Source organism: Gorilla gorilla, chromosome 4 (assembly GCF_029281585.2).
Source record: "Gorilla gorilla gorilla isolate KB3781 chromosome 4, NHGRI_mGorGor1-v2.1_pri, whole genome shotgun sequence".
Classification (NCBI taxonomy): Eukaryota; Metazoa; Chordata; class Mammalia; order Primates; family Hominidae; genus Gorilla; species Gorilla gorilla.
Genome location: NC_073228.2, coordinates 29,312,383 through 29,331,011, shown reverse-complemented (window position 1 = coordinate 29,331,011; position 18,629 = coordinate 29,312,383). Strand labels below are relative to the sequence as shown.

Below are 18,629 nucleotides of genomic sequence, written 5' to 3'. Positions count from 1 at the left end.
CCTCCTGAGTAGCTGGGATTACAGGCATGTGCCACCAAGCCCGGCTAATTTTGTATTTTTAGTAGAGACAGGGTTTCTCCATGTTGGTCAGGCTGGTCTCCAACTCCCGACCTCAAGTGATCCGCCTGCCTTGGCCTCCCAAAGTGCTGGGATTACAAGTGTGAGCCACCGTGCCCGGCCGGCTGATGACTTTTTGTTTTGAATTTGTTGGAGGGCCTTGGAGGTGAGCTCACAGCGCTGGAACCGGAACCTTCCAGTCATTCCCTGAACGCACATGACCCATCCCTGTGAGGAGAAATACCCAATGGGCAAAAGAATCAGCAAGGGCCGCTTTTGAAAAACAGAAACTGGAAGCTCAACGGGAGCCATTAGCTCATCTCATAGAGGCCACTGAGTTGCCACGGAGTGATGCTGGCCTGGGGGACAGGAGAAGTCCCAGGGTATGCGCGGTGTGTGCGGCTCCTGCAGATTCCTGAAACATGCATCTTCACCCCTGTCTCGTCACCACAATGGTCTTCCTCTTTAAAAATTCAATCAGAGCTTCTCTGCAGTGTGTGTGTGTGTTTCCCCTAAAGGTGGCAGACTGTGCCATTCTCGATTTATGCTATTTTAACCCTATTTTTTTTATGTCTATCAAATAGAGAGCAGATTTCAGGAGCTCTAGGGCTGGGAATAGACAGGCACATTGGTATGCCAGGGATGTGCTATTCATAGACCAGGCCCTGCAGATGCTGCAAATGCTTCTCTGAGGCCCTGGGCTCCAGCTGTGAGTGAAGTGCCTGCCATCTCCAGGAGTTCTAGGGCAACAGAATGAAACCAGAACAAGCATCTGTCTGCCTTAAGACTATGCCTTTGGTCTCGACTTCTTGGTGTGCTTGACCAATAGTTTCCTACATTCCAACAGCCACACACTTTTAACTTTTTTCCCTCTGGTTATAAAAGTGGTTTATCATCATTGGAGAAAATTTGGAAACTATAGAAGAGGATGAAGAATAAAATAAAAATCCCCCATAATCCAAAACTCGGATGATCATTGCTATTGTTCTGGAATTCAGAGTGGGTTGCATACTCAAGACCCCAGGGCTGTTTTCATCCTGCAATTGTGCTTTGGCTCAGCTTCTTTTTTTCTTTCTTTTTTTTTTAATTTTAGAAACAGGATCTTGCTCTGTCACCCAGGCTGGAGTACAGTTGTAGGCTCAAACAATCCTCCTGCCTCAGCCTCCTGAGTAGCTGGGACTACAGGTGCATGCCACCACACCTGGCTCATTTTAAAATTTTTTTCTAGAGATGGGGTCTCACTTTGTTGCCCAGTCTGGTCTCGAACCTCTGGCTTCAAGCAATCCTCCTGCCTTGGCCTCCCAAAGTGCTGGGATTACAGGCATGACCCACCGTGCCTGGCCATGGCTCAGTATTTGAACAATGAATTTATTACCCTTAGGTGGAACATATATATTGTAGCTTACCACAGGCTCCATAACCCATTATGCATCTGTCCTGCTATATCCACCTGCTCCCTGAAGGCATTTGAATTTATAACCCAGGGCTCTCTTATCAAGAGATATTTCTTAACAAACAATACTGAAGTGAAGAAATTAAATATCTTATTATGAGCATTATGCCATGCCATTAGCTATTCTTTAAGAACATGATATTAATTATAGTATAAAGGTATATATTATAATTTGTTAACTCTTCCCCTATTGTTGGGTATATAGGTTGTTTTGAGGTTTGACTGTCAGTGATTACAATGTGATAAATGTCCTTGCTCATACATTTTTGACTATATATTTTCTTAGACTAGATCTATGGGAGTGAAATTGCTAGGTCAAAAGGTATGAACTTTCTAAGAGGCTTTGACACGTTACCAAAGTCCTTTCCAGAGAGTTTTTACCAAATGACCCAACAGGTAGGCTATGAAAGCATCTCTCTCATAACTGTCACCAGCAATCCATGTCAGTAGCATAGACACAACAGTGCCCAGGAATGTTCGTTGTTAGTTTCACTACTAGTATTCTGTATCATTTTTAAAACCTTAGTCAAATTTACGTCATGTAGATTTACATTTATTACCTTCTGAGGTTGAACTTTTTAAAAAACATGACCTATACTGTCTCCAGATGAACTTTAAAAAAATGTTTATTAGCCATCTGTACTTTTTTTTTTTTTTTGTGAGACAGAGTCTCACTCTGTCACCCAGGCTGGACTGCAGTGGTGCTATCTCGGCTCACTGCAAGCTCCGCCTCCTGGGTTCACACCATTCTCCTGCCTCAGCCTCCCGAGTAGCTGGGACTACAGGTGCCCGCCACCACGCCTGGCTAATTTTTTTTTTTTGTATTTTTAGTAGAGATGGGGTTTCACCATGTTAGCCAGGATGGTCTCGATCTCCTGACCTTGTGATCCACCTGCCTCGGCCTCCCAGAGTGCTGGGATTACAGGCATGAGCCACCGCGCCCAGCCTGGAAATTGTTTTTTTTTTCTTTTCTTTTTTTTTTTTTGAGATGGAGTCTCACTGTGTCACTCAGGCTGGAATGCAGTAGGCACGATCTTGGCTCACTGCAACCTCCACCTCCCAGGTTCAAGCGATTCTCTTGCCTCAGCCTCCCGAGTAGCTAGGATTACAGGCGTGTGTCACCACGCCCAGCTAATTTTTGTATTTTCTGTAGAGACAGGGTTTCACCATGTTGGCCAGGCTGGTCTTGAACTCCTGACCTCAAATGATCCGCCCACCTCAGCCTCCCAAAGTGCTGGGATTACAGGCGTAAGCCACCATGCCCAGCCTCCTTCCTTATTTTTCTATTAGGTATTTGTGTTTTTCTTATTGATTTGTGAGAGCTTTCTGCATATTATCTCTGTCATATTTGCTTCAACTCTTTCACTGATACAATTCAAATACCTGGCTCCTACTCCATTTTGTGCAAACCACTTTAGAATGTGAGAAAAGAAGCTAAAGGGAGACTTGTGAGGAAATAATTTGGGGAGATAAGGAGCCATGGGTATAATGGGACATTAGGATGAATTCTCATCAGGTCACAGGATGATGGGCGATGACTCCTGGGTGCAGACAGAATTGTATGAGTCCCATCCGTGGGTCCAGGAACATTTTACACATGGAGACGCTTACCTTTCTCCTTCCTTCCTTCCTTTCTTCTTTTTTCTTTTTTTTTGAGAAAGTGTCTCACTCCATTGCCCAGGTTGGAGTGCAGTGGCATGTTCACAGTGCACTGCAGCCTCGATGTCCTGAGCTAATTTTTTTTTTTTTTGGAGATATGGGGTTTCACCATGTTGGCCAGGCTGGTCTCAAACTCCTGGACTCAAGTGATCCTCCCACCTCCGCCTCCTATAGTGCTGGGATTACAGGGGTGAGCCACCCTGCCTGGTGAACCTCACCTTTCAAATAATATTCAACAGTTCATTAAGGGTTGTTGGCAGGAGAGAAACTATAAAGAGTTCAGTGCTCACTGTGTGGACTTATTCTGTGCTGGGTGCTGGTCAGTGTATTATTTTACTTAGTTATTATAACAATGCAATGAGGTAGATTTCCTTATCCTTATTTTAAGATAAAGGAACTGGTGCCCAGAGTGGCTACTTTAGCACCCAAGATGCCATTGCTGGAAGGAAGAGCTGGCATTGGAGCTGAAGGCTGCCTTAAAGCTCATGCCCTTCCCGGCAGAAGGCATTGATCACTGGGACCCCATGGACATCTCCTTGCTGCAGACTCATATATGCAGATTCCAAGCCATCAAAATACTAACACATTCTTCAATATGTATATATGTCCACAACCATCTATATCACATTTAAAAACAAAGGCAGGCCGGGTGCCATGGCTCACGCCTGTAATCCCAGCACTTTGGGAGGCCAAGGCAAGCAGATCACTTGAGGCCAGGAGTTTGAGACAGGCCAACATGGTGAAACCCCGTCTCTACCAAAATACAAAAAATTAGCCGGGCATGGTGGTGCGCGCCTGTGGTCCCAGCTACTTGGGAGGCTGAGGCATGTGAATTGCTTGAATCCGGGAGGTGGAGGTTGCAGTGAGTCGAGCTGGTGCCACTGCACTCCAGCCTGGGCAACAGAGGGAGACTCTACCTCAAAATAAATAAACACAATAAAAAAATAAAACAAAGGCAACTGTGTTCATTGGTCATGACATAATGTGATGCTCAGCGGTTTCCTAAGAGAAAGAATGGGTCCATGGCCAGGTTGACTGTGAGGTGATGCTTTCCATGAGTTCCAAGGGGGTGATACAGCAAACCCGTCTTTGGGAATAAAGCATAGATTCGTTCCAATATTGTGTATTTCTCACACATTGTGATCTCTCTGAGTTGAGCGCCCTGGGTCAGAGGGGAGAAGATCTCTGTTGGGAGGTGAGCAGCCTGTCACCCACAGACACATATCCTCCCTATCCCAGGAACTAAGTGAGAACAACTGCCAGGTGGGACATGCCCCAGAGTTGCAGATCCACTTCTCTGCCTTCCCCAACCCCTGCCATCTACCACCCAAATGCCATCCACCACCCAAATGCCCTCTGGAGCAGCTGTATAGCTGGTGTCCACTCAAAACCAGTTACACTCATGGAGTTATGGGAGAGAAAAAGATACCCCCCCGACCCCGCCTTCCCCTTTTCCCACCAGCCTCTCTTGGAGGAAAAAAAACGCCAAAAGCCCTAGGATCATACAATTTGCTTTTAAAGCTGTTTCATTTTAAGGTACATGCACCTCATTTACTTAAAAGTACAAATATCTAAAAACCATAAAGAATTCACCGGGTAACAGCAAAAATCAGTCCTCCTCTCCAAGGACAAAGGTTCGGGAGCCCCGGGTCCTCACCTGCTCCCCTGGGAACTGGCACCTTTGCGGGCCACTGCTGTTTCTGTCTGCTTCTGTCCCCAGACGCTCTCGGGCTGTGCGATTCTGGGCTGACTGTAAATCTCCTCAGGTTTGGCTTCCTCTTTCTTAATAAAACCATTGGTGCTTGGTCTGCTGAAAGATGCAAAGTCTTTTCAATAATTATTTTGTTTACAGGAAAATGTCTTCAATATAAAGAATGTTCAAAGGGCCCAGCAATGTTTGGGGGTGGGGTTAGGTGGAAGGGCAGTCAAGAGAAGGGACCCAGGAGGTCACAGAAGAGCTGGATTTGAAATCTGGTTTCATGTAACCATGTGAGCTTGGGAAAATCACTTCACCTCTCCAAGCCTCAGTTTCCCTACCTGCTACATGGAAATAATCATGCCTCCTTCATAGGATCACCTGAGGTCAGGAGTTTGAGACCAGCCTGGCCAACGTGGTGAAACCCCATCTCTACAAAAATACAAAAATTAGCTGGGCATGGTGGCGCATGCCTGTAGTCCCAGAGGCTGAGGCAGGAGAATTGCTTGAACCTGGGAGGCGGAGCTTGCAGTGAGCCGAGATGGTGCCATTGCACTCCAGCCTGGGCAACACAGCAAGACTCCATCTCAAAAAAAAAACAAAAAAAGCCTCCTTCATAAGCACCCATGACGCCTGCGATGCAGAGGCTGAAGGTAGGGATCTTTCCTTTTGCTAAGAAGTTTCGTCTTTTTTTCTTTTTTTTTTTTTTTAAGATGGAGTCTTGCTCTTGTTGCCTAGAGTGGAGTGCAGTGGCATGATCTTGGCTCACCGCAGTCTCTGCCTCCCAGGTGCAAGCGATTCTCCTGCCTCAGCCTCCTGAGTAGCTGGGATTATAGGTGCCTGCCACCATGCCCAGCTAATTTTCGTATTTTTAGTAGAGACAGGGTTTCACCATGTTGGCCATGCTGGTCTCAAAGTCCTGACCTCAAGTGATCTACTCAGCTTGGCCTCCCAAAGTGCTGGGATTACAGGCATGAGCCACTGCGCCCAGCCTTGCTAAGAAGTTTCTAGGTTTCAATCCATAGGTGTTGGGATGTTCCCGCTAGTAACACTGTCAAGAGCCTTCTACAGTTGGGACACGCAATGGCCCTGCCTCCCAAGTGCTCATCCAGGTTTGAATCACAACATATTTTGTATAATACCTGCATATTTATATCCTCAGGTTTATTAGCAAACATGCCTGTACAGAAAGGTTGCAAGCATCTGGGAACCGTATGCCTTTCTCTTTCCTGTCCCCTACCCTCCACTGTGTTGGGACGATATTCATAGGAAGACAGTAGCTGGGGTGCTATTGTGGACCTAGTTTCCAATGAACATTTTCTTTTTAATCCACATTTTGAATTGGGTTGCTAATTGATACAGTTTTGAGTTTCCTCTTCACATGTATTTAGCGTCAGTGCACGTGAATGTGGAGGAAAAGTTCTAGTATATTCCACGCATCTCTACAAGTTCTTGGGTTTACAAGGCAGTTACATTGTGAATATCTGGACGAAATTCCCCAAGATCATTTGTCTGGCTCATCTTCTTTAGACAGTTTAGAAATTTCACAAATAGATGTAGCCAGCTGGTAACATAGGGATAAAGCCGGCGAAGGCCCCCGACTTGTGTGTGAGAGCACAGCCTTTTTTGGCACATGAGGCAACTGGATTCATGTTCCAGAGTGTAAGTTGTAGTCATGTGAATAGTTTTCCTCCAGATTCAGGAAGGGAATTAAAGTTCTTTCTGGCAGCCCATGAAACCTAATTTAATACAATGACTAGGTCTACTTACTTCTGACGGGCCCCAGGAGGGCATGGCAGTGGGTCCTGCAGGCCAAGACAGAGAGGATCATGCCCCGCAGGGAACTTACTAGAAGAGGGAAGCTGCTGGTGGCGTCGGAGCAACTTGGGGCAAGTTGGTGGAGCCCAGAGAAGTTGTAGGTGTGAAAGGAGAGAGTGAAAGTTCTCTGGAAAATGAGAAGATAGTCTTGGGATGGTGTAGGATGTTGATTAGACATGATTTTGCTGATCAAAAAGGGGGTGAGAGGAGGAAGGTGAGAGAGTGAGAGACAGAAAGAGAGAGAGAGAGAGAGGGATCAGGTGTTTTACACTAAGGGATCCATCACTGAGGGAAGGAGGGAAGCATTTTCCCACTACCAAAAGTTGCATTCCTTGAACATAGAGGCTTCTCCCTTATCACCTGAGACCTCAGACCCCCTCAGTTCTCAGAAGTCCTGCCTCCTGCTTTCCAACTCATGGAGAGAAGAGGAAGAAACAGAAGAAGGGCCAGGGAAGGGGCAGGCGTGGGGCTCAGGCCAAGTCTAGAAGGTCAGGACCTGGCCCCAAGGTCCTGAGGATAAGAATTTCACTTTGATTTCCAGCAGGAATCCCAGCAGAATATTCAAAGTTCCCACGCACCCCAGGCAGCAGAACTTCACACTGCCCAGAGGCCACCGAGCCCCGCCACTGCATTCACCTTCACAGGGAGGGATGCTTCTGCTCATGGGACCTTTCTTCCCCAGACTGCACCAGCCAGAAGGTCCTCCGAGGTCTGTTTCCGGTTTATTCCACCAAGTCGGCTCTGACTCTGCTTTGGAAAAAACCCTTACTTTCAGCGTTTTTAAAAAATGGCCTTTAGCGTTTAAATATTCTAAAATTGCTTAATGAGTATGTCTTTTCTCTCCAACTAGCCTGCACGCTCCTTAAGAATGAGGATCGTCTCTCAGCCAGTCTACACGTTGCCTCATACTGCTGTGCAGGACAAGTATTAATTGCCTTGTCGTGCAGGACAAATATTAGTATGATTTGTGAGGCTTGAGAAGATGCATTCAGCCCAAACTACAGAGGAACTTCAAAACTAGAACACATTTTTTTGTTGTGCAGAACGCCCAAGATGGCTTAAGATAAAAGGTTATTTAATTTGTTTTCTTGTTCAAAAAAACTGCTTTCTTCAAAGCATCAGATCTCTTAAATGATTGCCAAAACCATTACCATGTGTCCTCTAATCAAGTTCTCAGCAAACTAAAATAATAAAGCTGAACAACTGGAGATTGTTGTACTAGGCCTGGCAGTGAAGAAATCGCCGCTATTAGTGTAGGCAGGATCCTCTGACCTTTGGGAACTTTAACCTCAGTTTCTGCAACTGTAAAATGGTCCATCTTGTTACTGTGAAGTTTAGCAAAAATGTACATAAATGGCCTAACTGGTGCATGCTAGGTGCTAATAATGGTAGCTGCTGCTTCTACCGTAAAGAATACTACCACTACTACTGAGAATAATAATGGGAAATCTGAAGTCATTCCCATGAGACAACTGAATTTGACCAGAAACTCACTGTTATGCAGACTTCACAGGTTGGGAATAACTTATTCAATAGCCTTCATTCCGGTGTAGTTCTTGTTGATTCTCTCCCTCAATCCTTCTTTTATAAAATCCAAAAGGCAAATAGCAACTCTTTATATTATGATTTGTTCAACAAATACCTGTGTGCCTTTGCTATGCTATAATTTGAGGGTTCACAAAGATGAGCAAGATGTTGCCTCATGACCTTAAAGATTATTATAATCTAATTTGGCTGCACTGCTGACTTCTTCCCTGTGATACCCTTTTGGTTCCATGGAAAACAAAACTCTTGCAAAATATTTTCTCTTCTCTGTCTGTAAGTGCAGTCACAAATGAGGTGACCTAGATTGCACAGTTTGTGTGTACATGGGTTTAAGAGTTTCTAGGTCCAGGCACGGTGGCTCACGCCTGTAATCCCAGCACTTTAGGAGGCCAAGGTGGGTGGATCACGAGGTCAGGAGTTCAAGACCAGCCTGGACAAAATAGTGAAACCCCGTCTCTACTAAAAATACAAAATATTAGTTGGGCATGGTGGCACGCACCTGTAATCCCAGCTACTACGGAGGCTGAGGCAGGAGAATCACTTGAACCTGGGAGGCGGAGGTTGCAGTGAGCCGAGATCACACCACTGCACTCCAGCCTCCAGGCCGGGCGACAGTGCGAGGCTCCATCTCAAAAATAAACAAACAAACAAACAAAAAAGAGATTCTAACATTCAGCCAGGCATGGTGGCTCATGTCTGTAATCCCAACACTTTGGGAGGCTGAGGCAGGAAGATCACTTGCGCCCAGGAGTTTGAGACCAGCCTGGGCAACAAAGTGAGACTCCTGTCTCTACAAAAAAAGAAATAAAAAAAATTAGCTGGGTGTGCTGGCACATACCTGTGGTCCTGGCTACATGGGAGGCTGAGGCAAGAGGACCATTTGAGCCCCAGGAGGTCGAGGCTGCAGTGAGCTGTGTTTGCACCACTGCACTCCAGCCTGGGCAAGAGCACGACATTGTCTAGAAAAAGAGTTTCGAACCCTCAATTTGTATACCAAGTTCCCATCACTTCACTTGCATGAAAAGTGAATCAAATTTCAGACCTTTGGGGGCTAGGATGGGTCTTTACCATGTCATGGATTCATAATCTGCAGGAAGACCAAGTCCTATTTACCCTGGACGATGAAATTACCTTCCTTTTCAGGTAGCAGGACAAGCCCTTTGCCTTATAGAAAAGGAAGGGGTTTGTGTTCAGGAGTTTCACTGCCAGGTAACTCAATATCCTGTTTATCAGTGAATTTTGGGAAGACTTTGGTTTGCTTTGGACAACATACAGACCCCTACTTCCAGGATCTGAGCAAGGTGATGCCTCCAGTTTTAAAGAAACCAAACAGCTGTTTAGATTAAAGGCATCTGCCTCTGTTCTCTTGACAATGCTGGGAAACTGTGATTGTCGACTGAAGACTTCTTAATTTGACCAGGAAAGGGGAAAAAAAAGGTAGAAATCTCATATTTGTACAAGACCCTGACAAGTGAGAACCAAGTCCATTCAGCTGTTCACGTTCGGCTCCTCCCAACACTTATCATCCACAGATAGTTCTTTATAGACAAAGTCGAAAAGGAAGCATAAAAGGGAAATACAGTTCCGGAACCCTTATCCCGCCCCACATTACTTTGACTGGGATCCCTGGTGCCTAGGAGGTGCCAAGATCCCAATGGAGAGACAACTCTTTGAAAAAAAAAAATGTGCTTTCTTTGGATCCTGGGAAGAATTACAGCTTAAACGCAGGAGCCAATGTTGCCTTGGGGTAATAGGCAGCTTTCTGTGCAGTCACAAATAATAGGTCGCGTCTATTTGCCTATTTGAGTGTGCGAGAAATGTGTGTTGTCTCACGTACCCAGAGGAGATCTTAATTAAAGCTTAATTATGTACCATAAATATGTTTTATTTTGGAACTCAGGGGTGGGATTTTTGATTTTAGGAAATGTGATGCCTAATAAGTAGGCAGGAAAGGGAATGTAAACATCGGCTGAGCCTTTTCATTTGTCCCTCCTCCGAGTGGTTCTGAATGGGTTTCGGTTCCAGTGTGTGCCTTCAGAACGGCCTGCCCCTGGTGTCACCGCTCAGGGCGGCCTTGGCGTGTGCATATTCACATAGCCAAGGGTATGATCAGACGCATTAGGAGAGCCTGTTTGGTTTCTGGGGGTGACATTGCACAGCGTGCCAGCTACAGGAGGTAAGAAATCAAATGAGTCTCCGGAGAGGATGGGATTTTATTGGTCGCTCGCTCCTTTGGCGCTAGAAGGTGCAGCCCCAGTGCAGTGGCCACGCTGTCCCATCTTCCTGCTCCCCCGAACACCACACCGCCTGGTATTGTTCTTGGTGTTGCCTCTGGCCCCTCTCCTGTCCACCTGCCTTCCGGAAGCCCGAAGTCCCCTCTCCCTGACTGCGCTGTGCTGTGTGCCTTGCAAGAGTGACTTACCACATGAGGTAAATCCTACTGGGCCTTCTGGGGCCCTGAAGGCACAGCACAGGGGTTTCAGCCGGAGTGGGGCAGGAGATGGGGAAGTAGCACAGTGCGGCCGGGGACTCGGGCACGGGGTCCGGGGAGATGGAAGCGGTGCTTGTGAAGGAGGGAACGGTAACCACAGGGAGAGGACAGTCGGGAGGTTCCTGGGCCACTGGGGAGGCAGGTGGCACTAGTGGCAGGAGGAGGCAGCAGTAATTGGTATTGGGCTGCAGGACAGGGGAGAAAGCGAAGACGGAGCAGTAAGGGGTGTATTCAACACAGAACAGGGGGTGCTTGCTGCTGCCACCTGCACAAAAGAAAAAGAGCAGTCAGGAAGCAGCACTGGCGGTGGGGGGAAGGACATAGAAACGTCTGCGAATGAATCCAAACTCAAAAATTGTTCTCCAATGTCATAGGAGCAGCAGGCCTGGCTCCTGCCCAGGAGGCACCTGGCCTAGATCTCAGCGTCACTGAGGAGTTAACCAAGGGAAGCGGCACCAGCATCACACCCTGTTCCAGCCAACAGTCTCCAGCGTCCCTGACAGATGTCGGGAAGTTCTTTTCCCCGTAAGATCCCGGAGAATGTCCTGAGGCTGCCATGTGGAAGCTCTGGGGCCTTTCTCGTCTCCCACTGCCAGCCTAATGAGCTGTGCTGGTAGCAACAGATGGCGCCCCGCAGGGTCTCACTTGGGTAAGGCTCTCTCCCTCAATCCTCCAGCTGCCCCCGCTAGCAGGCTGTAGTCATGCCCTGATCTGGCCTTTCTGCTGCGGAGGGGAAGCTTGGGAAAAAGAGAAAGAAAGGAGAGAGATCCCAGCGGGATCATGGGAAGGGAGAAAAATCAAGCTGGGTGAAAAGCAGGTAAACAAGAGAGATGTCTCGTTGAAGCTGATGATCTGTTCACTAACCTCACACTCAAACTGCTAACCTCGCTGGAGGCAGAATACGGGTGCCCGATGGAGTCATGAGTCAGAGCTACCCCCTCACGCCTGACAAATCTCAGCTTTGCCACTAACCAGCTGGGTCACCTTGAATCGACGGCTTACCTGCCCGGAACCTGTTTCCTCACCTGCAAAACGAGACGGGTGTTTTTTCCAGCCTTGCTCCTTCAAAGGTGGTTCACAGACCAGCCACATCGATGTCACCTGGGACTTCTTAGCAATGCAGGATCTCAGCCCACCCAGACCTTCTGAATCAGAATCTGTAGTCGCTCAAGAGCCCCAGGTGTTTCTCATGAATGTTAATGTTTGGAAAAGCAAGGCTGTGAGACAGCTGCCCAAACCCTGGTGATGAGAATCACCTGTTGTTCTTGTTCAAAAATAGTTTCGCAGGCCCCTTTACTGGAGATTCTGATGCTGTGGGTCAGGGACAGGAAGCAGGAATTTTTATTTTTATGAAGAACCTCCCTGGTGATTTTTATTGTCAGAAAAGTTTGGGAGATGCTGCAGCTAAAATCAGTTCCAAGTCTAAAATCCACAGTTGTAGCCATCCAGTTGAAAACTATCACCTAAGGCTGGGCGTGGTGGCTCATGCCTGTAATCCCAGCACTTTGGGAGACCGAAGCAGGCGGATTACTTGAGGTCAGGAGTTCGATACCAGCCTGGCCAACAGTGAGAAACCCCATCTCTACTAAAAATACAAAATTAGCCAGGCGTGGTGGCGCATGCCTCTAGTGTTAGCTATTTGGGAGGCTGAGGCAGGAGAATCGCTTGAACCCGGGAGGCGGAGGTTTCAGTGAGCAGCGATCGGGCTATTGCACTCCAGCCTGGGTGAAAGAGCAAGACTCCATCTCAACAAAAAAAAAAAAAAAGAAAAGAAGAAGAAAAGAAAACCATTACCTATCATGGAGGGGTCTCAGTCCTTAGTGCCATGCTACAGAGAATTCGAGTAAATATTATCCACTTCTTTCTTCCTAAATGGCCTCTGGAGTGGCTCCTATTTCTCGGGATCATTTTTCTCCCTCTAGCTGTCTTCACTCATTCTTCTCTTTACAGTTGTTATCTCCCAAAGTCCCCCCAGCATCTCTCTTCTTACTCCATCCACTCTTTCAGGGGAGACATTCTTGCCATTTCAGCCACCTCTTACTCACTGCAGGCCCTTGGGTCCTACCAGCAAGTGCTCTGGGAGGAAGGGGAGTGCTCTGTTGGGCAGGAGACCTGGGTCCCCAGGTGCTTCCTGGCATTGCCACCTCTCTGCCCTGCCTGCACCTCAAAGGCAACACTGCAAAAGGGGACCCACCCTCTCCTTGCTTCCTCAAGCCTTGGCAGACGCAACCTCCACTGACCTAGTTTCCTGGGCCAGATTCCTGAGCTCTCTTTGATTCCTCTTTCTTCCTTATCCCTACATCCAAGTCACCAAGTTCTGCCAGCTTTACCTCTTAAATGGCCCTCAAGCCCACTCCCTCTTCCTATTCCCTCTGCTTTTTTTTTTTTTTTTTAATAGAGATGGGGTCTTGCTATGTTGACCAGGCTGGTCTTGAACTCCTGGCCTCAAGCAATCCTCCCATCTCAGCCTCCCAAAGTGCTAGGATTCCTTACAGGTGTGAACCACTGCATCTGGCCTTCTTCCCTCTGCTTTTGCTCCCGCTCAAGCCCTTCTCATTTCTCCCCCAGTCCCCTGCAACTGCTACTTGTCTGGTCTCTTGGCTGTGTCTGGCCACCCTCACACTCTCAGCTGGCCCTTCTCCATGCTGCAGTCAGAGTCAGCTTTTAAAAATCCAATCTGATTGCATCACTTTCCTATGCAGAGCCCTTCCAGGACTGATGCCCCGTCGCCTCCAGCATGACATTTAAGGCCCTTGGAGGCCTGATCCTTGCCTACCGGTGGGGCCTCAACTTTATATTTCCTAATTTGTAGCCTGACCCTAAACCAGAAACCAGAGCTTCTCTCTCTCTCTCTCTTTCTTTTTGAGATGGAGACTTGCTCTGTCGCCCAGGCTGGAGTGTGGAGTGCAGTCACGTGATCTCAGCTCACTGCAACCTCTGCCTTCTGGGTTCAAGCGATTCTCCTGCCTCAGTCTCCCGAGTAGATGGGATTACAGGTGTGCACCACTACATCTGGCTAATTTTTGTATTTTTAGTAGAGATGGGGTTTCATCATGTTGACCAGGCTGGTCTTGAACTCCTGACCTCAAGTGATCCACCCACCTTGGCCTCCCAAAGCGCTGGGATTACAGGCGTGAGCCACCACGCCTGGCCCTAAACCAGAACTTCTGAAACTCAAATGTACATAGGAATATCCCTGAGATCTTCTTCAATGCAGGTTCTGAGCCAGTCAGTCTGGACTGGGGCCTGAGGTTCTGCATTTCTAAGAAGCTCTCAGATGATGGTTTCTGCTACTTGCCTGGGGACACTTGGAGCACAAGGCCCTAGATTATCTATAGCTCCTCGATATGTGTCTCTCCCTGTCTTCCTTGCTCCCTCTCCTCCGTTCCTTTGCACACTCAGTACCTGCTGCCAGGCACATCTTTCTTGCCCTCTTCACCTGGTTAAACCCCTGTCCTTCAGGATTTTCACTCCACCTGGCCCTGCCCACAAGCTCTTAGAACTTACCTTGGTCAGGGTGTGCCTTGCACTATCTGCCCTTATTGGAATCCTGCTCACCCACCAGGCTGGGAGCCCTGGAGGGCAGGCCCCGTGTGTTTTGTATTCTGGTTCCCCATTACCCGGCAGGTAAATACGTATAAATGAAGTGCTGAATGAATGAGCAATGGATGAGTACAACAATTTGCGCTGGTATCATACACCCTGGGACGTGGGGGACAGTTGGATGTATTTGCTAACATCCCCATAGGTACTGGATAAACGGATGACTTCACTGATGATCAAATCGTTAAAATTTTTAATAATCAAATTATAACCACTTTTGTTGTTGTTGTCGAGACATGGTTTCACTCTGTCGCCCAGGCTGGAGTGCAGTGGCACAATCTCGGCTCACTGCAACCTCCTCCTCCCGGGTTCAAGCGATTCTCGTACCTCAGCTTCCCAAGTAGCTGGGATTACAGGCATATGCCACCACACTCAGCTAATTTTTGTATTTTTAGTAGAGACAGGGTTTCACCATGTTGGCCAGGCTGGTTTCTAACTCCCAACCTCAGGTGATCCGCTTGCCTTGGCCTCCCAGAGTGCTGGGATTACAGGCATGAGCCACTGCGCCCGGCCAAATTCTAACCACTCTTACATCTCAAATACAAGTGTCTTTGGTCAAGCAGTGTTCTTATGGAGACATTAGCCCTGGAGTAGTTGGCAGTGTTGGGAGGAGGGTTCATAAGCAGAGGAAGGCCTGGGGATTAACCTTTGCCTAAAGCCTGGTCTACATCCAGGGTTTCCACCCACCTATCTACCTGGTGAGACTGGCAAGGATTCCATTTTACTGATGAGGAAACTGAGTTCAGAGAAGTTGTCCGCTCACATTTATGGGGTTATAAAGTGATAGCACCAGGATTTGGAGCCAAGACTTCATTCTGGGCTCTGCGACAACCCCGAGCCTCCCTGTCTTGAGAGCATGTATCATAATAGAGAATATGATTCTCTATTAAAAAGTGGGAGTATCCACTTAAATTGTTTTGTTTTTTTCTAACTTGGCAGATAGCTTGGAAAGTTCCTGGACACTAGTTGGACTTGCCGTGAAAACCATTAATCTTGGCCTTTCAGAGAAAATCTTCAGAAGAATTTATTTGCAAGGTGAATTATGAGGATTTAGGATTTGCCCTCAAATTTCTCTTTCAGGCTGCTCTTCAAATAAATATTTCCCCATCCAAAAGAGACCACAGTTATTTTAGATGTTTGTCTCTTAACATCTGAATGCACTGCTTTTTCTTAGCTTTACAAGAACCCGTCCTCACAATAATCCACTCCACAGCTGAAAAGCCTTGTTACTCCTGCAAATCTGAACCCAGTAATGACTAACATTGCACCCAGTAAGAAGTGAGGATAATTTCAGAACACCTGGCCTTGCTTTAAAGGGCAAGATTTTGGAAGCAGGTTCACAGGACTCCATCCAGATCTGTCTTCCTGGCACACAGCTCAGGGGACCATGCCCAAGCTCCAGGTGACAGCAGAGGGCAGGAGAGGGGACGCTTGCTTCCCACACGTCTGGCCCTAGGGTAGGGAGCTCGTTAGGACTCCAGGTGCCAGAATCCCACAGCACAGTGGCCTCTGGATGCCCCTTCGTGTCCTGGAAAGGAGAGGTGGCTCCTCTCCAACTCAGGGTGGGGCTGGGAGAGGTCTTGACAGCAGGCAGGCCTTGGAGGCCACCGCAGCTCCCCAAATGTCCCTGTGCCTCTGCACTCACTGGGCCTGCTAGCTGTTCTGGGTCTCAAGGGTATATATACAATTCTGAACATGTAACTAAGGACATGTCACTCCACTAGGCTCATACCTCACCCTACACCAGCGTTCATGATGTGGGATTTCTGAGCTGATTGCACGTGAGACCCGGCCAGGTCTTGACTCACTGCCTGAATTTTCCACGTTTTTCTGGAGATAAAGCCTTTCTCTGGCTTGGTGAATGCTGTCTGATTCTTCATCTTTTTCCATTTGGCATTTTGCTTTGAAACTCAGAGTGTTGTAAAAGTAGTTGCACCTGCATTTATGTTAGAGATTCTAAAAAATACAACTCTGAGCTGGGTGCTGTGGCTCATGTCTGTAATCCTAGCACTTTGGGAGGCCAAGGCGGGAGGATCACTTGAGCCCAGGAGTTCAAGACCAGCCTGGGCAACAAAGCAAGACCTCGTCTCCATAAAAAGTAAAAAAATGGCTAGGTGTGGTGGCTCATGCCTGTAACCCCAGTACTCTGGGAGGCCAAGGTGGGTGGATCACCTGAGGTCGGGAGTTCAAGACCAGCCTGACCAACATGGAGAAACCCTGTCTCTACTAAAAATACAAAATTAGCTGGGCATGGTGGTGCATGTCTGTAATCCCAGCTACTCGGGAGGCTGAGGCAGAATAATTGCTTGAATCCGGGAGGCGGAGGTTGCCGTGAGCCGAGATCGCGCCATTGCACTTCGGCCTGGGCAACAAGAGCGAAACTCTGTCTCAAAACAACAACAACAACAAAACAAAACAAAAACAGAAAAAGTAAAAAATTAGCCAGGCATAGTGGCGTGTGCCTGTAGTCACAGCTACTTGGGAGGCCGGGGTCAGAGGATCACTTGAGCCCAGGAGTTTGAGGTTGCAGTGACCTATGATTGCACCAGTACACTTCAGCCTGGGCAACACAGTAAGACCCCATCTCTATAATCAATCAATCAGTCAATCAATAAAATACAACTCTGATTTTTGTAAAGAAAAAAAGATGTTTTGGGAGGACAACCTTAAGACAAAGAAAACAAAGTTTTCTAGTCCCATCTCCTCATTACCTGCTGCTCTCATGTGCTAGGAATAATAATGCAATAATTAATTGAGTTGCCACAGCGGCAGGGACTGTCCTAAAGGCTGGATGTATGTTTTATCATTGAGTTCTCACAGCAATCCCAGCAGGCAGGATCTATTTCTCCCCATTGTACAGATGAGGAAACTGAGGCACAGAGATGCTTTACTTGGCCAAAGGTAGACAGCAAATAAATGGGGCCCAGATGCAAATGCAAACATTTTGACTCCAAAACACTTGCCCATAAACCGCATGCGCCACTGCATGGAGAGAGATAACAAGGACCACCACAAGTCACTCATCCAGAAGCAGTTTCACGGACTATACAAACTTAATTTAAATGTGTGAATTCCTTCTAACAGGATGAAGAGCAATCTGATGCCTTCTCAGTTACAAATCTGTTTGTAGAGGGCATTGATAGTTCCTATATTTTAAATAGCTGTTTTGGAGGTTCTAGATGGCAGATTACATACAAAGAAAAATGCTTTTTTGATGACATGGATTATCATTACATAGATTTGCAGTGAGTCGAGCCATGTTCCCCAGCTATATATTTTTTTTCAGTAAAAGTCTGGTATAACACAGGAAGTTATACCAGATTCTACTTCTGTAGCCTATTAGGCAGATGTTGCGAAGGAATTTCACTGTGTTTGATGCTTCAATTTCATACAGAATCCCAGGTCTGACATGGAAGAAGTTTTGATGACTTACTGCCAACTTTGTATCACCCCCAAAATGCTTTAGAGAAACACCTCTCTACAGAGGAAAGCAAGGAACTGTGACTTTAACTAGTGAATTGGATCAACGTGTCCAGCTAATTCAGGTACCAAATCCTATTTTTCTGTAACAGCAGAAAACTGTCACGACTGCCACCGAGCTCAACTTTTCCTGAACAGACTCAGCTAAAATCCTTGCCATGTCTCAGTTCTCATTTCACTATGCTAATTAGGGAGCCCAGAGGGTGAGTCTACAGATGTAAAATGGACGGATCTTAACACATCGATGCTTTGTTTTTAGCCAGATTGCTGCACAGCTGATTCCACTTCTGCAGCAACTGCCATCCATCACCAGGACTGCTCTGCCTGGGGACAGCCAGGCCACAGCCCTGCTCACGGCTGCATGGGTCTCGGACGTGGTCTAGGGCCGGAACGCAGTGATGAAGCTGGCGGTTTGTAGAGGCTTTTACTACAAGTAACGTCCCTCATTTGATGAAATAGATATCTTTCTGCCAACTTGGCTCTGTCACTGAAACCTGGTGTTTTTGTCTGGTAATTCTTCAAATTTGATGTTTTGAAGAATGTTAAGTGAATTAATTCCTCCTTTTTGTCAGTGCTATAAGTTCCATACAGAGTTTGCTCAGTCTGAAGTACATCTGTATTAATTAGACAAACTAAAGCATTGGGTGTATCTAAACGGTTCCTTTTAATGATTTTTCTCCACGATGACAAAGCACAGTATACAAACAACCACCTGATTTTAGCAAGAGGGCTAAAAATTATATTGCATAAATGGAGTTGCATTATTTAAACTTAAATTCAGGCCAGGCGCGGTGGCTCACGCCTGTAATCCTAGCACTTTGGGAGGC

The 18,629-nt window shown here is 47.0% G+C and overlaps 1 protein-coding gene and 1 long non-coding RNA gene across 20 annotated transcripts in view; one reads left to right on the top strand and one right to left on the bottom strand.

The window, feature by feature from the left end:
* Positions 1 to 17,838, top strand: part of LOC129533494 (uncharacterized) — a 51,385-nt gene extending 33,547 nt beyond the window's left edge. Inside the window, exons 2-4 of the long non-coding RNA XR_008679762.2 lie at positions 11,094 to 11,368; positions 15,262 to 15,357; positions 17,717 to 17,838. This is a non-coding gene — a long non-coding RNA (uncharacterized lncRNA). The remainder of the gene's footprint in view (positions 1 to 11,093; positions 11,369 to 15,261; positions 15,358 to 17,716) is intronic.
* The window catches only part of MARCHF10 (membrane associated ring-CH-type finger 10), a 112,918-nt gene that overhangs the window by 38,160 nt on the left and 56,129 nt on the right, over positions 1 to 18,629 (bottom strand). For 3 of the 19 annotated variants that reach the window (XM_055386910.2, XM_063706205.1, XM_055386911.2), the window contains exons 5-7: positions 7,320 to 7,433; positions 6,715 to 6,810; positions 4,827 to 4,979 (exon numbers count right to left, since the gene is read on the bottom strand). The exons of 1 other annotated variant lie outside the window; for it this stretch is intronic. In XM_055386910.2, the coding sequence (XP_055242885.1) occupies positions 4,827 to 4,979; positions 6,715 to 6,810; positions 7,320 to 7,433 (363 nt within the window). Of the gene's footprint in view, positions 1 to 4,826; positions 4,980 to 6,635; positions 6,811 to 7,319; positions 7,434 to 18,629 lie in introns of those variants that run through there. 15 more of the 19 variants (XM_055386916.2, XM_055386917.2, XM_055386920.2 and 12 more) reach the window with 9 other exon arrangements.